A 22,851-nucleotide genomic window follows, 5' to 3' on the forward strand; every position below is an offset into this window, starting at 1 on the left:
GAAAAACAAAACAATGAGAAACCTCACGAACAAAACAGCAACAAAACCTAATACTGACTTACTGAAAGGCTAAAGAAGAGCAGTTCGTGGTAAAGTTTACTGATCTTTCGTTTATATTTTTGTTTGACTTTGGGCAGGAGTAATTTAGAAATAGAGTATACCTGATAGGCACACAATTTAATATTCTATTAACTGACTGATAAGAACAGAAATGGAAAGGATATCATCTAGAAAGAAAAAAGTTAGTAACCGCATCAAAGGAAATTTTTTATGCTTATAAAATATCTATGAGAAATGATCTCTAAGCCTATTTCAGGCTGAAAAGATAAAACTCTTTATCAGTATTCTTGCTAAATTCTTACTGACTGAGATAAATCTGCAGGTTTATATAGAAAATGTGTATGATGTTAGGTATCATACTAAAATCACCTATCCATAAAAAATGCTCAACTTAAAAGTGAAACAAGGCTCAGCGTGATTTATGATAACATTACTGACTCAATTTCAAGCAAAATGAGCTCAATTATACAAACAGAATACAGAATTGTGAATGACTTGAAATGGGTAAACATTGGCAGGAGCAAAAGGAACAAAAATAAAAAAGAAAGATCCTAAGATAGGGATTTATTCAAGTAAAATCAACATTAATTCTAACTGTTTTTATAGTGATGATTCAGATGAGTTTTGTATATATTCATTCAAAAATAACATTTAGTTTTGGTTTCTGTTTATAATGTAATAAATAGGATAATTATTAAATAAAATTTGAAAAAGTACTCAAAGACATAACACAGAAAATGAAAAAGTATTAATATTTGTATTATTTTAAATTAACATTTCTCCTCTATCTTCCTAATGTTTAAAAATACTTATATAATGTGTATATATTGGGTGCCCCATAACTTTCTCTCTTTTTTTTTTAAACTAAAGAAAAAGTCATATATCAAAAACTAGACGTGTTCTTTGGACTTTGCCCAAAGTCCAGGCATCTCTCAAATATTCAGTCCAGCCTATTTGATTTCAGGAGTCATGAAGCTGCTTCTCACCGAGATAATACCGTTAAGAGATCGCTGTTCTTCAAGCAGTCAGACAGGTTATCCACAGCAGCTTCCAACGTAAGGAGTGCCTCCATTACGTAACCCTGCCAGACATGCAAAGATAACATTTTGTACTGCTTAAAACTCCTGCTCACTTCCTGAAGATAAATTTAATTAACGCAAACTTTATTCAGTCTAATGTTAATATTACTGAGGGCTAGACAGCCATTGTTACTGTAACTGACCAAGTCTAAAAACAAATTTTAAGGGCCACTTAGGAAATGCAGATGGCTTAGCTGTTAGCGAGTCACAAAGATCTATTTCCTGAGATCTGAGGTCCTGAACAGCTCAATCTCATTTGAAATCCAACAGGGAGAGGGCAAGGCTAAAGGTGGCAGTCATGGCTCCTTGCTGAGGGGGATGGCAGGCATTTGAAAGACAGAGTGGCAATGTCTCAGCCAGAGATAAGAGCTGAGGTATGAGAAGGGCCGTGCCTCAGTGATATTTTGAAGAGCACATCCAATGGCTGGAAAGAGGAAAAGAGGCTAGAATTCACAGGTGTGCAGGTCTCCTGGGATATAGTAGCTCTTCTGATGGAAAAGAAGGGAAAGAAGGGCTTGGCTCAAGCTGCAGAGCTTGTAATGCCCTTGGCTTTCAACAAGCTCCCCAGTCCTTGGGCTCTACCTACAGGGTCTTTCTTCTTGTGGTATCTACTCCCTCCATTACTTCTTCAGCTCTTCTCAGTGTACTGAAGGCTAGCTATACAGAGAGGGGTAGTGCTTTGCATAGACATAATGGAGATCCCTTCTCTGGGTAGGGAGACAGCACAACTGCATCCTAGGTTGGCGACAAAAAGACAAAAACAATACAAATAATTCCCCGATTCCCCGTCAAATAAAACCAACAACAAAAACCACCAAGAAGGAGTCCCCAAGGGATTTTCAGTGGTTGGCTCAATAAACCAATAGCCACTGGATTTCTAGAACAATGCTCCTTGAAGTGCTTTTTGTAAATATAAAAGTTAATCTCTAAAAATTTTTAAAAATAAATTATATATGCCCAAATGGTTGGAATAATTGCGAGAGAAAGAAGGCTCAAAGAAAGCTGTTAAGGCTTCATCTTTGACATGAGAGAAGGAGAACGCATTCAGTGGTCTTTCCTTCCATACCTGAATCTCATCTCCATGTTCTCCGATCACCTCCACCAGTCTGGAAAGAAGGTCAGACAAGGCGTGTGCTGACAGAGGTTGCTTGAGCGCCCGGAATATCTGGAAGGACCGACCGGCATAGTGCCTTGAGGAGCTTGCAAGGGCCGTCTGCAATGCAACTTCACTCAAATGTTGCTCCAGGTGGAAACCTAGGCACCAAGGGGCCAGAGGTAGGTCAACTGATACTCCTCAAACCCTGCGGTCACTAGTTATCTATAGGCGTAAATCAGGTTACCTGCACAGAGCTGCCTCCTGGTGGTACTTGTTTAGGAATTAACCATTTTAAAATTAAAAAACCCCCCAAATTTGGATAGATCTTCAAGAGGCATAGCACAGTAGAAACAGTCAGAAGCTTTGAAGCAAGATGGTTCTAGCTTTGAACGAGGGGTTTTGAGACGCTGGGAAAGAAATGTATTCTCTATGAGCCTGTTTTCTTATTTTTAACTGGAGAATAACAGTATCCATCTCCTAGAGTTGTTGTAGAAATTCAACAATTCAAAAAATGCTTTTAGTACAGCGTCTGACACATAATACCGACTCACAAATGTATTCTTGTTTGTTGCCCTACTATTTTTCTACACTGTTCTTCTGAACTCCTTTTTTGCATGGAATACTTGACTCCTGTTTTCATAAAAGAATGTGTTGGGAACAAGTTTTCAGAGTACTCGTGTATGTAAAAGAAAGCTGTTAGTGGATCTAGTCAATTTTTAACACAACCAAAGTCTATAGCAAAGTCACCGCTCTTCAGAATAGTCCATAAATATGCAGATATTGAAATGTAGATGTTGCCAAGAAGGCAGCCATCATTTAAACTCTCGCCTGAATATTGGTTCTTCCAATAGCATGAAGGTCGTCTCAGTCATCAGAAAACCACTTAATCAGATGGAAAAGAAAATGTAAGGTAAAGCACATGATTGAATTCTGGACCACTATCTGTACTTTCTGCTGTGTCTCTGTGCAGGAGAAAACCTGACTACAAAGTCAGAGGACATGATGGAAACAGTGATTTTGGCTGTCTCTGTGATCTAGAGGGCTCTGTGGTACATTTGATTGTCACATAAAAGTGAATCAGGAAGGGGCGCCTGGGTGGCTCAGTTGGTTAAGCGACTGCCTTCAGCTCAGGTCATGATCCTGGAGTCCCGGGATCGAGTCCCGCATCGGGCGCCCTAATTGGTGGGGAGTCTGCTTCTCCCTCTGACCCTCCCCCCTCTCATGTGCTCTCTCTCTCTCAAATAAATAAATAAAATCTTTAAAAAAAAAAAAAGTGAATCAGGAAGGATAATTTAATGTCATTGTTCTTAGCTGCTGCCAGGCTGTTTGGCCCTAGGGACCTGTAGACTATATAAGAGAATGTTCCTGCTCAGCAGACAAAGGGTCCTGGAAAATGGACTTAGGCATGCATACTCAGGGTAGTAAACATAGGATTAAACCCATACAGGCCGTTCAATGGATGGTGTTTCAAAACACAATTTGTTACCTTCATTTTGTTTTATTTTCCTACTTAATTTTATTATGTGTGGGGTTAGATTCTCTGTTGATGAACTAAAACGTTATTTATATCACCATGGACCTGAAGGCTAGAAGGACGCTAGGAGGATTGCAGAACCCTAGTGCAACTATGACAATGTCCTTAAAGAAAGGCTATTTAATGTGTCACACAGCAACCCTACATTTCCCAGCTTTTTCTGCAGCAAGATGTGATCTCATGGCCTGAGTTCTGGCCAGAGGAATGTGAGAAGAAACCTTGGATGCCACGTTTGAGCTTGGTGTGGTGTAAATCCCTCCTGAGTGATCCTCCACCTACGCTCTTCCTCCACCTGCTGGCTGGGTGAGGAGGGTTAAGGAGAGGCCTCTGAGTAATGGGGGTGACAGAGCCACAGGACGGAGGGTCTGTGAAGCGCCATGTGGAAGGCCACTGGACAAACATCTACGCTGACCTGTTATGGGATCTAGAAGTAAGCTTCTACTATGTTAGCCTCTGAACTTTTATGCTACTCTAATACAAGCGTCTCCCGGAACACGTTTTATCCTGCTACAGTGGAAACGGGCACAAAGCAAGGCTGTATGGGAAACAGTAGTGAGTAAGAGTATCCGGGGTAAGATGTGGAAAGACAGCCTCTAAGCACCCTCTGAGGAAACAGTAAAGGGATTTGTGTGTTTTCTCATTTTTATTATCTTCATACAATCTAAGGTTTTAGACAAATTAATGGTTCACACACAAACAATAAATTTCTTCCTTTGGATTATGTTCAATTATTAAATGACTTTTAAGCGGGGGAAATACCGAGGTAAGAGGCCTTAATATTTCAAAAATATTCCAAAGGAGACACTCAAAACGAGAAATGTGAATCCTATTCCTGAAATGAGTTTCTCCTGTCAGTTTATCAGTATTTTTTTTTTTTTTTGAAAGCACCCTGTGATAACTAGAAGAGATGTGACTAGTCTGGAATGTTCCAAACTGTGAGGTATGCTAATCATCAGAGGAGCTGGGAAAGCCAGGGAGCCATCTTTCCTGTGGCCAGCCTGGTGTGGGGGAAGAAGGTAGGGACACTTGTTGCATCATGCTGGGGAACCAAATTTAAACTTCACATGCAAACCGGCCCTGGCCAAGTTGAATCTGAATGGTATACAGCTAAGGGCTTAAACATCACGATGCAGCTATAGTCTAAATAAGAATCATACTGTGTTCAGAATATTGAATGATCATTAGCATAGGAATTACTAGCAAATACTCTCAAAGTTAACATTTTATCACAAAATTCTTTTTCTAACCAGTTTTCAAGTCTGACAATTTTTCACAGCTGAATCTGAATACAGTCAATAAGATTTACTACTCATGCCCTTCTTTGTTTTGTAAAATTTAAAAATTTGAGTATACCTGACACACAATGTCACACTAGTTTCAGGCGTACAACATAGTGATTCAACTTCTCTATATGTTATGCTGTGCTCACCAGAAGTGTAAGTACCATCTGTCACCATACAACACTGTTACAATATCATCAACTAGATTCCCTATGCTGTACCTTTTTTCCCTGTGGCTTATTCATTCCATAACTGGAAGCCTGTACCTCCTACTCCCCTTTACCTATTTTGCCCATATCCCTACTCCCTTTGTTCCAGCAACAATCAGTTTGTTCTATTTATAGGTTTGCTTCTGCTTTTATTTGTTTATTCATCTGTTTTTTAGATTCCACATATGAGTAAAATCATATTTTTTTTTTTCGGCTGTATATATTATGATACATTCTATTATATATTCCATTATATATGTTTATTATGTATATGTATAGTATGTATATTATATGTAACGGAATATACATGGAACGGATATATATCTACATCTATACATACACACACATGTCTTCCTTATCCATTCATCTATGAGTGGACACTTGGGTTACTTCCCTATCTTGGCTATTGCAAATAATGCTACAATAAACATAGGAGAGCATGTATCTTTTCAAATTAGTGTTTTCATTTTCTTTGAATAAATGCCCAGTACAAAATTATTGAATCACTTGATATTTCTATTTTTAATGTTTTGAGGAAATTCCATATTGTTTTCCATGGCGGCTGTACCAATTTACATTCCCACCAACAGACCCTGAGGGTTCCTTTTTCTCCACATCCTTGTCATTTCTTGTCTTTTTGATTCTAGTCATTCTGATAGGTGTAAGGTGATATCTCATTGTCATTTTGATTTGCACCTGATGAGTAGTGATGTTGAGCATCTTTTCATATGTGTGTTGTGTCATGGCCTTCTTTAAATAAAATTAATATTATGGGCATAGTTTAATTCTAGTGAGGTAAACGAAGCAAGGAGAACAGTGACCTTTGGGAATTATTTGATAGAGCATAATGCAAAAATACAAGACATTAACAATCATTCAGTTAGGCACATCTGAAATAAACCTGAAAGCTCCCCAATGAATATTCTTTTGCTATCAATGCTCAATGCAGAACTATATATATATATGAAGTGTGTGGTCATAATGGGAAGAATATGCTCCATTACATGGAATGTTAGAAGTGGCATTTGGGGAAACAGGATAAAGTACCTGATTTGGAGTCTTTAAATACAGATACAACATGACGTAGAAAATTAGTGAGAAGTGGCATTTGGGGAAACAGGATAAAGTACCTGATTTGGAGTCTTTAAATACAGATACAACATGACGTAGAAAATTAGTGAGCTGTTCAGCACTCTTTGAATTTTGATTTTTGGGTGTGATGTCTTCATGGCACCAAAGTGGACCAAATGCCCTTAAATAAAACATACAAAATGTTAAAAATATAACCATTTAAATATAATCATTTTGCATTTTTAAAACCATGTATGCAGTTGTAACTCCAAGGGCACCATATGATTTTTAAATTTTACTGATTAATGTGGGGTTAATTTCAGTCTTGTAAAGCTTAAGAGCAGACTCAAAACAGATCTAGTTAATTTATGGAGGTATATTTTTTCTTATGTTTTACTCACAAAATGAAAACCTCACAAAATTTACTCACGAAATTAAAACCTCTCAATTCACCAGAATAGTGTTTACACATAATAGGTGCTACATGTTTGTCAAATAAAGTGATATAAAACGTTAATTAAAATATAAGTTTAGACATAGACTCTATCTGTACATTTTAGATTTGCAGAGATAATTGCTTTTATCAGGATCATATCATTAGGCTATCAAATACTGTAGAAACAAATTGAAGATACAGCCTCTGATATGCACTTGGTTTTCAACAGAAGAACAGGATGGAGCCGGATGTGAGAATTTCAGAGAACACTCTTCCCAACATGTGAACATGTGGTACTGACAGTGTTGAGTGGTGAGCATACTTTTATTCTCCGCAAACCATTCAGGTCTCTGAGATACCCTGGTTGTAGGCACCATCAGCCCCCTTCTGAAGCTTCCTGTTCATTAAAACCTATATTGAGCTGAGAGCTGCAAAGAATACTCTGAAATTAACTGAGGAAAGAAAATGCTTTTCTCATTTTTTGCATTAATTGATACATTGGTGGAAGAAAGAAAAATCGTGGGTATCAGATAACATCTACACAGACTAGACTTCCAGGATTTAATGCACTGAGAAAGGAGAGCAGCTCCTCCCCCATACAGCATGGTTTTCTTAATAGAAATACTGGACCCTGGGATGCTGGAAATTCTGAAGCCTTACAAGCTAAATTGTTCAGTAGGAGAACCAGAAGACAAAGAGACAAAAAACAGGATTGCTTGCAGCTTTTCTTGATTTTGATCATCAGTTTGCTTCCTTTCCTATCATGCTTCCTATTGTTTCTGACTTCCATTTATCAATGACTCTGGATTAGATGAGCAGACAATGGTTCCCTCTGCAGCTGCTCCTGGGTTGACCATGGCTAATATATTTGGTTTCCAGAGCGATGTGCTTTGCCAAGTCTCAGAACTCCCAGATCCTGGCAGCTCTAATAGATGATTAAAGTCATCCTCACGGTGGGGCGCTACTGTGTCCTGTCTCCATCTGCTGCATTGTCTTTGTCCGTGAAACCTCCTGCCCATCAAGTGTGCCATCAGTGGGATCTTAGACAACTTCTGCCAGGATCTACCTGGTGCACAGACTCCAGCAGATGCAATTTTGAAGAGAAAAGAAGGCTTTGCTAAAGCTGAGGGCTCGCTTTTCCATCTGTGTGGTTTTAAACAGATAACATTTCCCCCCAAAGAACAACCTAAAGACAGGCCCCTGTCTCCTGACCCCTCACTACCTGGTCGTCAGAAACTCAATGAGCTTGTTTGCCTTCTCATCCGCTTCAGCAGTTGTGTCCGTGTCCTCCACTTCCTGGGTCATCTGCGGGAGGTTCCCGCTGCTGCCCCCCAGACTGATGCTGGAGGACGTGGAACTGGAGCTCAGCCCAGAGTCTGGCACTGGGGATGATTGGTCCTCTCTCAGGAAGTCAAAGCCACCTGGTGGGACAAGAAGGTCAAGGCAGAATGTGGTAGGCAGGGTGCTTCATGTGGTTAGGAGGTGAGCAAACAGAAGTGTGTAGTTATTTAAATGTTTTGGAGAAAACATTTGATTGTGGCTGTGGTTATGATGAAATGAGACTGATATTCTTTCCTTGCTTCTGGAATAGTTGCACTGCCATGTAAACCAGGGTGTCTTTGGTAATAGGGGTGTGACCTGCTGTTTTCTACTCTGGTGTGTGAATCGATGCTTTCTGCAAAAGAAGTGGGGTGTGTATGTGTGTGTGTGTGCATGTGTGCATGCAAATATGTGCACACGCATGCACATGTGCACAGACCCACAAACAGTTCCACTATATATGTGGACCCAACTGTGCTGTTCATAAATTATTCCTGGGTATTAGACTACTTACATCAGGCAAATGATACCATTTTTGAGGATACCAGCACCTAGTAATTGATAAGTTATACATAATGTTTTGAGTAAATGAACTTACAACTGTAAATATTATGTGCATATTAATATGTTTTAATAAAATATATTGCATGGCAGTCAAAGAAATATGGTAGAAATAAATACTATGTTTTTTTTTCCCACCTCATATTTGGTTATCATTCTACAACTCTGGATGTGTTGTTGGTTTGAAAATGTATATACACAACCATCCCTTTTCTCCTACTTAATAATCATAAAAAGTCCATAGAATCTGACAGATACCCTGAAATAGGAGTGAGGAGCCGTAGGCCTGAATATCATCCCTGCCGTTTATTGTGCAGTCTTAGGGAGTTTATATAACTTCTCTGTACCTTAGTTTCCTATTATAAAAGAGTAAGACAATAATTTCTATCACACAATCACACAAGTTTTTAGCCTGGATTTAAAAGGAACCATAGTTGAAACTAGGTGTTCAGTAAGTATTAGTAAATGTTTATGAAGAGGAGACATGTTCCAAACCCTTTGTACCCCTATTCCACGTATGCTATAGATTCAATAATTTTAGCTATCTGTTGTTTGTCTCGACTATGGTATATTGTGTTTTGTTCTGTAAATCTCCACTTTATGCCACACCAGTGGTATAGTGAATACAAAACTGATGCACTCAGGGATACACAACTTAATGGACATTACAACGTTCTCAATCTAAGACCATGTGCTTAATGGAATACCTCCTTATTGGGGGGAATTAGGACAGCCAGAAGTCTTCAGATTCTTTTAATTAAACATCTACAGTAAAGAGAGTTTTATGTCTCTGAGTGGCTATTGATGGGTTATTTTCAAGAAAGTGTAGCTTGGTTTAAAATAAAGGGCTTACACTGAGATCAGTAGTCCTGATATCTCAGACTTAGTGACTTCATGTTTGTTTTCCAAAGAAATATCTTAACGTCTGTCAAAGGACAAGACAGCACTGAGTACAAGTGATGAGTAAAAGGCACATCCTCTTCAAGATTATGAATAAAGTATGCGGTGACATATGAAGTGCCATACCATATCCAGTGCCAATGTAATGTACAAAATAGTCAGGAATGTTAGTTCATTCTCATTTTAAGATATTTTAAATGTTCTGATTCTAAATGAAAACCGCTGGCCAACCCTTCTGGGAAAGTTTTCATGAATAGCTCGAAACAGCAGAGTAATTTGACTCAAACATGACTCAGCTAATGCTTTCTGTTCTCATTTCTAAGAAGAAAATTTTGGTTTTAAAACAGCAATGGTTCGGGCGCCTGGGTGGCTCAGTCGGTTAAGTGTCTGCCTTCGGCTCAGGTCATGATCCCAGAGTCCTGGGATCGAGTCCCACATCAGCAGGGAGCCTGCTTCTCCCTCTGACCCTCCCCCCTCTCATGTGCTCTCTCTCTCTCATTCTCTCTGTCTCAAATAAACAAAAAATAAATAAAATCTTAAAAAAAAAAAAAAAAAGAAAGTTTATCTTAAAAAAAAATAAAATAAAAAAAATAAAACAGCAATGGTTCTCAGTAGACTTCCACTCATGGTGCCTTCCAGAAAAATCAGTCACTTTAATAAAGTGAAAATTCCTTCAGGGGAACTAGAAGGTACACAAGTGATACATCGGGCACCCTGGCAATGACCTGCTCTCAAGGTGATGGAGAAGGTCACTGTTTTGTGCATTCTCATCCTTCAGTGTTTGAGACTGATGCTCTTGGCCAAAGGGCATCTTAATTTTCAATGTTATCAGTAGGAGCATATTTAATGAGAGCAGCAAGCATAATAATAAGGAAAAAGACATTTGAAAATATTCAATAGTGAAGAAGGATTTTGAGAACCACGTTAACCATCAGGTGGAATGGTGTATATTTATGGTGCTGCTACTTGCTCGCTTGGAAAGTTGGGAGGTGATCACATTAGGGAAGTTAATTTGGGCTCCACTGACACCGTAAGTTACCTTCGCATTTATGATTCTATCTCAGGCTCTCTGCCACTCCTTTCATTACCTGTGTAGAGATACTCTGGTTGATAAGCTGGCTGAACTGTGAGAGTCTTAGCTTCGCCCATCTCTCGAGTCTGCAGGAGCACAGAAGCAATGGCATGAAAATTACTGTTGCAAGAGAGGGCAATCAAGAGGTGAAGAAGCAATTTTTTGCTGTGTTCAAAGACTTCAGGCCGGTAATGGTCCAAACCTGGAACAAAACAGTGGAATCTCTTAGTATAAACAAGTTTTAAGCTCGTTTAGATTCCAGGGATAGTAAAGATTCCAAGTCACTCGGGAGGAACATGTTAAAAGAATGTTCGGTTTTCTTTGTTATTGTTTGTGTTACCAACATAAAGAAGTTGGGCTTAGGAAAAATAAAATGCTTTATTCCTCAAATCAAATGTTCTCATAAAATGCTGATAGATGGACTTTTCTTGACCTCTCAGTAGCATTTGACATGGTTAGCATTCCTCCTTTGTGGGATGTTCTCTTCCCTGGATCTCCCTGTTAACTGAAGGATTCTAACTTTGTTCGTCTCTAACTAAATTTCTGAATCTCCCTGGCTTGTTCCTCTCCCCGTTTTTGCTCTATAATCTGGCTCTTTTAAAATCTCAGTGCTTGGCCGACTGTGCTCTACGTTCTTTTTCTCTATGCGCTGACAGTGTCTCATGGCTTTAAATTTATCACATCTAGCCAAAGACCCTCAAAGAGGTCCCACTTGTTTTGGGTATCTTTATAGATATAGCATTAACAAGGTACCACTCTATATTGCAGTAATAGGGCAATTTTAAACAATGACTGATCAACTGAAATTGTAGAGCAGATGTCACACAGAAGCAATGAAAAATGGAAGAGACTAAATCTTTCAGAAATGAGGAAAGCAGGATGTCAATGTAAAAGGAAGGCTCTCTGGATTACAGCTATAGGTTTTTGATCCTATTGGCTAGAATTCCTCTTAGATCCAGTCTTACCTAAGAAGACAGCATGAAGTAATAATGGTAGATGAAGAGCCCAATCTTCTCTCACACTGTGATCCACCACCATCTCAGTCATAAAAATAACAGCAATATTGCACCTAATCAATGACATGATGAAATTAATGTAACTTCTGAAGAGGATGGAAATACATTGATAGATCATTAAGTCACAGTTAAATACAACTCATAAGCCCTGCTGAAGAATTATGTAAGACCATATTCCAGGGAAATGGAGTTTAATTTCTGACATAGCACAGAACTCCATAAAGAGAAGAAATGTTGGCTGAGTTGATCACATAACGGGGAGCCTTACTAGTCACTCGGTAATAAGAGCTGAAGAAGGAACGATTACAACCTAAAAATCATCACAGAATGCATATCCATATCCAGATTGCATCAAGGAAAAATTCCGACTTACAAGGCAGCTTTAAACACTGGTTAATATTCAACCAAACTCTACAAATACACTAACAGCTACAAGTCAAGTCGTGCATGGTCCCTCTGATTTCAAAGGTCATTTCATCTGATGGGACCTGGAATGATTTCCCTCCCTTCATAGGAGGAAAAGTCCAGCCAAAGTTAAGCAGTCATTTCCCTCTACCCACACATGCTACTTACCTATGGAGGGGCCCCCGGGGAGTGATGGTCTCTGGGAGGTAGTCAACCAGGGGGGCCCAGCATCCTCCAGTACAAGGCATGGGGAGGGGCTGTGGTTGTTTGGTCTCTGTAATAGTCAACAGCCAGCCCGTGTAGGGAGAAATCGGGTCATCTATAGGGTGAGAAAGACAAGCGTGTGTTATTTTTAGGGAGAGATGATTTTTGTTTTCCCTACTTGGTGTTTATAGAAAGAATCTTACAAATTTAGGCTAGTAAAAATAACTTTCTAACCATCTCATTTGGTGAGTATGAATTATAGGATCAATGGGTTAGAATCACTTGATTAGATTTTTTTAGTCCCTTTATTTTTTGATAATCTAATATACAATTATGCATTACAGAGCAATGGGAAATACAGACATGCAAAAAGAAAACATTAAATGATGCAAATTCTCATCACTGTGAGAACTTGGTCTTTCTCCAATCTTTCCCATTTCAGGAAAATGCAACTCCGTATTTCCATTTTGCTCAGGGCAGGAGCCTTAGAGCTATCCCTGATTTACCTTTTACGTCTCACATCCAACTCATAATCATGATAATAATGATGAGGATAACAATAGTAATAAAAATAATAACATTAGGTGCTAACACAGGGAGTACTTCCTTTATACCAGGCACTGTTCTATGCATTGCACATATTCTTTTAGAAGATTCATTTATTTATTGGGGGGGGGGGGCAGGAGGAGAGGCCCGATGTGGGGCTAGATCTCACAACCCCAAGATCACGATCTGAGCCGAAATCAAGTCAGATGTTCAACCGACTGAGCCACCCAGGCGCCCCTGCATTGCACAAGTTAATAGCCCAATAATAGGTACCTCTTACCCCTACTTTACGGAGGGGAAACAGAGGTTAGGCAACCTGGCACCATATTCAGTGAGCTCTACCTTCAAAACATATCCAGAATAAGACCACTTTTCCCCATCTCCATCACTGCCAGTGTAAGTCACCACACTCTCTCACATGGAGCCTGCAATGGCCTCCCTACTTCCATCCTTGCCCCTCTACTGTCTGTCTTCCACAGAGCAGCCAGAGTAATCCTTTTAAAACAGAACTTCATCCACGTCTCTCTCTCTCTGCTTGACACTCTCCAGTGGCTCCCCTTTCCACTCAAAATGAAGTCCAAACTCCACACCATGGCCTTTAAGGCCTCACAAGGTCTTCCTGCTATTACTCTCTTGGCTTATCTCTTACTACCATCCTCCTTGCTCACACCACCCCAGTCATTCTGGCTTTCTTGCTGTTCTGTGATCACACGAGACACTGTCCAGCTTCAGGGCCTTCACATCTAGCATTCCCTTTGGCTGCAGTGCTCTTTACCGGAGGGCCCATGGCTCTTTTACCTCACACGGGTCTCTGCCCAAGTATCAATTTATTGTAGAGGATTTCCAGGATCACTCTATTTAAAATCTACCCCCACCCCCAATCACTTTCTATCCTCTCACTCTGCTTTAGTTTTCCTTCCTGGAACAGATCATCCATTCATTGGCACGGAGTACCTCTTTTGACTCTCATATAAGCTCCACAATAGCAGAGACTTTATTTTGTTCATTGTTGTTTCCCTAGTACCTCGAACAGTATCTGACATGTAGTAGGGAATCAACAAATAGTTTTTGAATTAATGAACTTCCTCAACAATATCTTTAAAGTAAACACAGCAATGAGTTTCCAAATAACTTAACCTTACACTTAAAGGAGCTGGAAAAAGAACAAGCCCCAATCCAGCAGAAGGAAGGAAATAATAAAATCAGAGCAGAAATAAATGATACAGAAACTAAAAAAACAACAGAACACATCAGTGAAACCAGGAGCTGGTTCTTTGAAAAGATCAACAAAGTTGATAAACCTCTAGCCAGACTCAGCATGGAGCTCCTTTTAGAATGCTCTCAATAGAGGTCAGTGGCATTCAAAGACAAGCAGGTCCACTGGGGGCCACATGATATGAGCCAGGCACATGGCTTCGACAAGCTGGCTCAATCCTGGGATAGGTTTTAGTGTATTAAGAAGAAGGATATATTAGATCATCTTTAGGCAATTTCTACCATATGTAGATTTTCTTGGCTGCACTCTTGAAAGGCAGTGAGAGGAAACAGATTCAAGGTTCCTGGTCCCGTGTAGAAAGCTGTCCTTAGTGGTCAGCAGAACCAGTGGAGGGGGTGTCTATCCATTGTGAAGACTGAGGCTTACAGCAAGGGCGGGCACAAGGACACAGCCCCCTTCTGGGATGTCAGGGAAGAGAGTTTTCCAGGGGCAAGGTCAGGATTTGCCTCAGAAAGCAACTGTTAGGTCTTACTAACACACCAAAAATCGAGCAACTGGAACCCTCTAAATTCTATGCCATGAAGCTTGGCCACAACAGTTTTAGCCCAGAAAAAAATGTAAAGCATGTGTGACAGTTCCTCATCTCAGACCTCCCAGTAAATTACCTACGGAATGTTCCACTTTCAGCAAATTAACGTTTTGAGTAACGATCTAGGATAAGCTAATTGCAAAATGTACTTCTAAGTAATCAGCTACTCTATAATAAAACTTAAAAGGAGAGCAGAAATGGGAAGAATATCAAAGAACTAAGAAAAAGAGAAACTTGTGAGATTTCTGTTAGGGAAAGGATATATTTTTCTTTGTTTCAATTATGTTCTCAGATACACATCTGATCAGCAAAAATGCGCTGGATTTTTAGCGATTGGATTAGGAATAAGTGGGCCTGAAACTGGTTTTCTACAGTTAGGTCTAAATCACTAGGACTCAGCTGCGATCCAGCTCAACTAGTTCTATCTATATTATAGGGTTAAATACACTAGCATATGGCCTTGGAGAATAATCCAGATATTTTAAGTAGTCCTAAAAAAGCTTACATCATATTGGTAGGAAGATTTTTATAGATCTGGGTCTAAATTTGTTTTTTGTTCATTTTACTCAAGTTTTTTTTTTTTTATAATAGAAAAATACTCTCAAGAGGCTGCACACAGTCCTTCCATTTGGGTAAACCCAGATTATGAAGCCCTGGGGCACTAGGTCTCTCCTGATTCCTTCTTACTCTTTCTTATCTCTAATGATCCTCTCAGGAATTCAGGGAGAAAAATAATCGCCCTTCACATACACCAGAAGTGTGGCCATACGGTTTTGGAATTGAGCCTACCAATCTTTGCTTTTCTTATGGCATAGACCATTTCCACCCTTGTGTAGCTAGAACCAAAAATATATCAGGGAGGACCCAGTTACCAAAGTCCTAAGGGGATCTGTGCCCTATTAGATGTGCTGCCTCCTCCAGACACCCAGAGTTAACTTCTATTACTTAAACACCTAGAAAACGATCTTAGTATGTATTTTCTGGGTTTTTCTGTGATGAGAATATGGTTTGAGTAATTTGATTTCATTTTCCCTTACAATTAATAATTTAAAATATAAGCTCTCAGTCCCCAAATGACATGCTATGAACTGGAACTTCTCTGGTCAATAACTACAACCATGTAAAGGATATTATTGATACACGACTCAACTGGATTCAAATTCTGTACCAAAATTTTCCCATTAAAATGCTGTTTATTTTATGCTGGCACAACAAGTTTATAAAACAACATTTCTAGGTGAAATAGATGCCATGATGATAACATTAGATTTCTTTTTATGCCTTTCACAACTATTCACTATAGTTTTTTTTCCTCTTCACAAATACTTCCATTACTTTTTCTTTTTGTCCCTAAAGCCAGTGATGTGAGTTTCTGTAATGACACAATTATCTCATTTTACTATAATTATCTTCTGCAATTCACTATATATGTATTTTCTTTTTTTTTTTTTAAAGAATTTATTTATTTATTTGACACAGAGAGAGAGAGAGAGTGAGAGAGAGAGCACAATCAGGGGCAGAGGGAGAAGCAGGCTTCCTGCTGAGCAAGGAGCCAGACACGGGGCTTGATCCCAGAACCCTGGGATCATGACCTGAACTGAAGGCAGCCACTTAACCAACTGAGCCACCCAGGTGGTTTTATTATAGCATTTCTACCAAATTCTATGTTCTAGACCCAGAGAGCACAAAGAGATACACTTTAAAGGAATCAATTGGCAAAGACAGCAATATTCCTGATGTAAAATCCACAGTCATAGAGTTTTGTTTTGTTTTGTTTTGTTAAAGAGAGAGAATGAGCAGGGAGAGCAGCAGAGGGAGAGGGAGAAACAGACTCCCCGCTGAGCAGAGAGCCCGATGTGGGGCTCCATCCCAGGACTACGGGATCATGACCTGAGCCACAGGCAGATGCTTAAACGACTGAGCCACCCAGGCGCCCCTAGAACGTTATGTTTTGTTATGCTTGTCACATTTTGGCGGGGGGGGGGGGGGGGGGGGGTTTTGACCTTTTCCCCTTTTTATTGTGCCATTTTTTTTTTTTTGTCCTCCAATTCTGAGTTACTGTTGCATAGCAACCAGACTTTTCTTGAACCAACAACTCTCCATTTCTCAACTACTACTCTCCTCATCTATAGAATCTAGTCCCAACTAAAACTGATGGTCAGTGCCCCTGAGATTTCAAATATTCAGTGTTTGGATGGTATGGTCCCCTGATGGGGCACAGAAAGAAGAGAAAATACAAAGAGCTTTATTTTACTTCAGATTGATAGTACTAGTAACAAGTTATATAGGCATATAGGTGAAACTTAACCTATGTTAGAGTATGGCAATTATATACAGATTCTAGACATCCTTTCCATTGGTATTTTCAGGGCTGGAGAACTGCCTGTCTGTGCATTTAGAAGCAGAGTCAGGGCAGCTGAAATACAGTGCCATTACAACTACGTAGCTCTTACCCATTCTGCACATTTTCCGTAAAAACAAAACAAATCAGAACAACAGCTACAAAGGCCCTATGCATTGACAAATGAACCTAACTCATGAAATACCATCATATTTACAATTTCCACCAAATGAGACAAATAAATCCCACCAGATGGTTTACTGATTTCCTCAGCATACCGAAATGTCACAGGGAGTGTTCTCTGGTTCCAGAATGTCTGCAACTTGTGACCAAGTGATACCCTTTACCTGCTCAGTATCCACAGAAGCTGTTCAGGGCTTAAACAAAGTAAATGAATGCATTGACCTTTTTGGTGTTCCCACCTTCCCAGGGTACGGAGAAATTCCTGTGACAGTTTTATCTCCCCGTTTAGTGAGGTTTTCACTTGGGCTACTGACACTATGCCCTTGAGAAATTCAATGTGAAAACACATCCTACCCTGGGCAAGCTGACTCACAGAGCTTAAAGGTCAAATCCACTCTTAAGAGAGGTTGAAAAACTGAACTGCAACATTTGTTCTCTAATGGGACAATTTCTGACTAGGCCTTCCCCAGCTGCATTGCCAAGGAAAAATGCCAAGAATATAAAAATATGGATTTGGGCAGTAGTTTGAAGTTTTCTAATTTTGATTTGTCCATTGCATGGCTTCTTTTTACTGTTAAGATGCTGACTCTATGCTCACCTGCATAGTTGGATTACATAGTTACTTAGTATTTATGGGTCTCTTTTTAGTAATTAGAACAGGAATAATCAAAATGTTCACTTTCCACTCCCCAACCACCTGTATTCCATCTGAACAACCTGCTGGTACTTACTTTTATCTTCATCATATGATCCTCCAGAGCTATTGCTGTATCTTGACTCTAGGCGGGTGTGGGCTCTGATGACATTACTAAACCTTCAAATACAAGAACAACCATTGGAAACACTGACATGTGTGTGTATGTGCTGTTACTCATAAACACATACTATTACTTAGTGGTTGAGTTTTTGGCAGTGAGTTCCAATGATGCTTTTCCTAAAGGAATACTGTAAAAATTGTACTTCAAGCATTTTGTTTTCCTTGAGAGGGCCAGTGGTCACCCTTGCTCAGAAGCACAAGTTTAAGCCTTCATAAGCTAAGTATTTTAAGGCTAATATTTGGATTGAGCCCGAAAATAACATCTGTTTAGAAAGAAAATAGATATGATACTGAATAATTTGAATCCCTTATTCACATGGGAGCCTGGCATAAGGTAGGTGGTAGGTGGTCAATAAATAATTATTGATTAAGTCAAAGTAGATAGAATTGGGAATATGCAAAAATGGTTTCATAATAAATCTTGGGTTTTATCAGCTTTACAGTTTCCCTTAAAATGATCTGAAGGTTTTCAGGAAAAGGTCCTAGGTGTGGAAACAGGCTGAGTAAGGTTATACGACTTGTCCAGTGTCAACCACAGAAAGGTGGCAGGAGGAGGATGCTTTGAAAACCATGCTGCCTCTGAGCAGGTGAACAGGTGATTTTAGGACTGAGCTCTCACTCATTAGCTCTGTGACCTTGGCCAAGTCCTGTATTTCCTTGGGGACCCTATGTCCACACCTGCCAAAAAGGAATAAGAATAATACTTCACCATTTATTTCACTGGAGTTGTTGTGGGAATCAAAAAGAAATAATGCACGAACGTTTCCCAAACTGTGAGACATCCAAGTATAAGGGATTAGTTATTATATTTCTACCTTGAATTTCTAGAATGCCTTGCCGTCTCTCTTCAGGGCACCAAAGGCTTTCAAATCAATAGTATTTTTGTCATCCAAAGGCCTACATGTACGGCAACAGGGTGGCTAAAGGGAAGTGATGATAACACTTTATATTTATTTTATATAAAATGGTACAGGTTTTATCTACTTAATATATATGCAGTCAAAGCAAAGAATTAAGGCTATGTAGAAATATCTGGAAAATTCAAACCGGAGCAGGTGTGTTCCCCGTCATTACTGACAGGTGTTCTGCCTTAACTGACAATCCCTCTAGAACACTGGGGAATGCAGGGCTAATGCTGTCCTCCAGTGTATGGAGAAAAAGAGATGCTTTAGGAAAAAGTACTGAATGTGCCATTAAAACCCCTACCTTGTCCCGGGTGTATAATCTCGGGACATCAGTGATTTAGATTTGCTGAACACAGAAATGTAACAGACTCTAATGAATTTGGTTTTATTCACCTCTTTGATGTTGGCTGCAGCTTTTTCTTTCTCCTAACACAGCCATCTTTCCCCTAATAACTCTGTATCTTTTTTTTTAAGATTTTATTTATTTATTTGACACAGAGAGAGAGACAGCGAGGGAATACAAGCAGGGGGAGTGGGAGGGGGAGAAGCAGGCTTCCTGCTGAGCAGGGAGCCCGATGCGGGGCTCGATCCCAGGATCCTGGGATCATGACCTGAGCCAAAGGCAGACGCTTAACGACTGAGCCACCCAGGCACCCATAACACTGTATTTCAAGCATTATTGTCATATCTTTTGGGCTACTGCTTCGTGCATCCATAAAACAGAACAGCTAGGACATCTGCTCAGTCTGTCTACATCAGACTGAACTTACGAAATTAGAAAAGTGACAAACCCATTACCTTCTGAAGATGTTCTTTAATCATATTTGTGCTGACAAATGCAAAGTTAAAAACAGCATAGGTAGAGCCCAGACCTCATTCAGCAAGGCATATAATCAGGGGGATGAAAGAATTCCACATCTGGAGACTTCCATGGGACAGAGAGCTCATGAACCATATACAGTATGTGCTGGCTTTCTAATCATGCTCTGGAGGGGCCAGGCAGGAAAGAATTATAGAAAGGATGACAATCCTTCTCTTTTCCCTTGAGATACATCTAAAGGAGAGTTAGGCAGAGGTTATGAAGCCAAGACGAACATGAGGAGCAAGCCCCTTCCAGACTGTTCTCTTTACTCTGGAGAAGATCAAAACCACAGTGTAGCGAAGTACAAGCTTGGCAACAACAACAACAAAAAAGTAAAAACTGGCTCCTAAAATCTGTTATTTTCCTTTGCTTTCCTGGCTTGAGGAAAATAATTTTGGGTCTGGGTTTTAGAGGAATTTCAATGATTAAGTAGACTAAATAGCTTTTTAATATCAAAGGTACAGGTCTTAAGAAATATATCATGAGTATCACTCTGATAAGAGAAAAACTAGACGGACAAAATGTTTCTCTAAATTTTAACTTGCTGATTTAGCTCAAAGTAATACTTAGGCAACTTTTTGTAGATTATTAATTTCTATCTCTGTATCAAGCGAGATTACCAGAAATTCATACATCTGAAGCTTATTGCTTTGGCTCCCTATGAAAAAAAAATCCTTTCATGGAACCTATAAATTTATCAAATAAGTATTTCTTAAGGGTTGATGTATTAAAAATACTTACGTAGTTTGGTTCTGCATATTTTACAAACTGCTACAAACAGCTATTTTAATAAAAAATGTGTTCACTTTGTTGTTTAATAAAAAAACCCTACACGATAAATCCTTCTTTGAATTTAGGATAGTTTTGGGGTGCCTGGGTGGCTCTGTCAGTTAAGCGTCTGCCTTCGGCTCAGGTCACGATCTCAGGGTCCTGGGATTGAGCCCCACATCATCGGGCTCCCTACTCAGTGGGGAGTCTGCTTCTCCCTCTCCCTCTGCCCCTCCCCCCCATGCTCATGCTCTCTCAAATATATAAATAAAATCTTTAAAAAAAATAATAGGAATTTAGGGTAGTTTCTGTTAGTAGCTTCCATGAATAGTTTTTATTTTTACACACTGAAAGTTATAAAATTCACTGTATTCTTCTTTTTTTACTTTGGCTCTTGAAGAATTCAAGTTTAGGTGAATACTAACTTTTAGTAGTTTTCCTTAGTGAGGACTTGAGGACTTTAAACAAAACTATCTTACTCTCCTCTTAGCTTGGCTCTTATTCCTTTACCTTTGTTTAATGATACCATAACCTATCTGAACTTTTTGTTAATAGATATTATAGTATTAAATATTACCAAAATACATCAAAGGGCCATTAATCTAGCTGGAAAAAATATGGCATCAGGCCTGCTTCTTTGCACAACTTCATGGCGCCCCCTGGAGCCCAATAATGTATTTTGGTGACTAGTACCCCCTAGGAGTTGGGTAACACAGTAGCCTGGTCAGTATTTCTGACCAACTGTTATCTGTAGACTCTTTGTCTACAAGGACTTTAAAGAACTATAAAGAATAGGCTGTTCACAAGGACTGTAAAGTAACTATCTTCTGTAATGGGGTTAGCAAGAGGGAGGGAGAAAGGGGCCAGATGGTTTAGACAGCTTATCTCTGGGGCTGTCAGATTTCCCCCATTTTTATTCACATACTGAATAAACATTAAAGAATTCCTACTATGTATAGCATAGTAGGCTAATCATTAAGGATAGCAATATGTATGCGAGATATGTGGTCTCTGTTTTCCAAGAATGAAAATCTAGCGGTTGAGACAAGCATGTGTACAAGTACCTATAAATCAACATGACAGGAGTCTACAAGAAAGGAAGGGTAATAAGTAGATTCAAGAGAAATAAGGTATTTTAGGCTGAGGGCACAGTCTACTTTCACAGAAAAAAGAGAATGTATTAGAGAAATCGTGCAGATGGAGTACAGGATCAAGGGAATAATGGTATCCTTTGGGATAGAATATTAGTATATATATGGTTATATACATATGAATATATATAAATTGGCCAATAAAGCTATAGATAAATAGATATAGCTGTTATGAAAGAACCAGATATATATGCATATGTATAAAAAGTGTGGGTACATAACTACATCAAGCTTTCCAATGGCCTAGAGAGATACAGTGAGAGAGGAGGACAGCAAGAGTTAAACAAGAAAGCCTCTATTAGAGGTGTTCTCTGGTCCTGATATTAGAGATGATATTAGAGGTTAGCCTCTTAATTTCAAGGGTCACCACTAAAAACTTGGGTAGGACACTCAGGACTCTGGTCCCAAAGGGGCCTTTGTAGTGAGATGTTAATATACAGACATTCATCACCTTTCTACCCTAAATAAAGATTGGAAAATTCAGTCTAGACAACAAATGATAAAGAATGTTACACTCCAACTAGAAAGTAGAAATATCTTTAGAGAAATAATGTCATTATTTACCATAAGGAAGTTTCCAAAGAAGGTACTAACAAATACAGATTAAAACCATGTTAATTAATCATCTTGTATTGTCATTGATGTATGGAGTATGAAAACCTTTACTCATTTCCAAGAATGAAAGAAACGCCTCTATTAGAGATCTGTATTGGGCGAGGTCTATGATCATGATCCACTGGGTTTGGGCTTTTAACCTGAAGGAAGGCTCATGTGGATGAGCATCTGCCTAAAGGCAGTGTAGCAACCCAGGAATGAAGGTACTGGGGAACCTGATAAGGGCCCGAACTGGAAATGAGCCTTCAGAACTCCAGAGGCAGTCCGTCTTATGTCAGATACCCATCCACCTGCAGCCCCCGCCATATTCTCCTGCACAGGATGAAATCCTGAGGACGGTCACGAAGCATCTGGAAGCATTATGGGTTGAGTGAATTATTTCAATTAGTTGATCTATTGAATTTTCTCCATTATGAATCTGTGTGAGTCTCATCCTTGTTACTAATTTCTTAAGTGAAACGGCTCCTCGGGAGTTTTCACTAGAAAATTGTCAGCCTAAGGAGTTTTTGACACCATGAGAATCATTCTAGTTTTTATCTTTTAAAGATTTTATATATATATATATAATTTATTTATTTATTTATTTATTTATTTATTTATTTATTTATTTATTTA

General features: G+C 39.2%; 1 protein-coding gene across 12 annotated transcripts in view; it reads right to left on the bottom strand.

Annotated features, from left to right (window-relative positions):
- The window catches only part of FRY (FRY microtubule binding protein), a 347,615-nt gene that overhangs the window by 58,827 nt on the left and 265,937 nt on the right, over positions 1–22,851 (bottom strand). For all 12 annotated transcript variants that reach the window (XM_035003581.1, XM_035003580.1, XM_035003582.1 and 9 more), the window contains 8 exons: positions 17,850–17,932; positions 12,208–12,358; positions 11,584–11,687; positions 10,635–10,820; positions 7,988–8,186; positions 6,389–6,510; positions 2,206–2,393; positions 1,047–1,141 (listed from right to left, as the gene is read on the bottom strand). In XM_035003581.1, coding sequence (XP_034859472.1) covers positions 1,047–1,141; positions 2,206–2,393; positions 6,389–6,510; positions 7,988–8,186; positions 10,635–10,820; positions 11,584–11,687; positions 12,208–12,358; positions 17,850–17,932 — 1,128 coding nt within the window. The remainder of the gene's footprint in view (positions 1–1,046; positions 1,142–2,205; positions 2,394–6,388; positions 6,511–7,987; positions 8,187–10,634; positions 10,821–11,583; positions 11,688–12,207; positions 12,359–17,849; positions 17,933–22,851) is intronic.

The sequence above is a fragment of the Mirounga leonina genome, unplaced genomic scaffold (genome assembly GCF_011800145.1).
Source record: "Mirounga leonina isolate KUSES-001 unplaced genomic scaffold, KU_Mleo_1.0 Mir_127, whole genome shotgun sequence".
In the NCBI taxonomy this organism is placed as follows: domain Eukaryota; kingdom Metazoa; phylum Chordata; class Mammalia; order Carnivora; family Phocidae; genus Mirounga; species Mirounga leonina.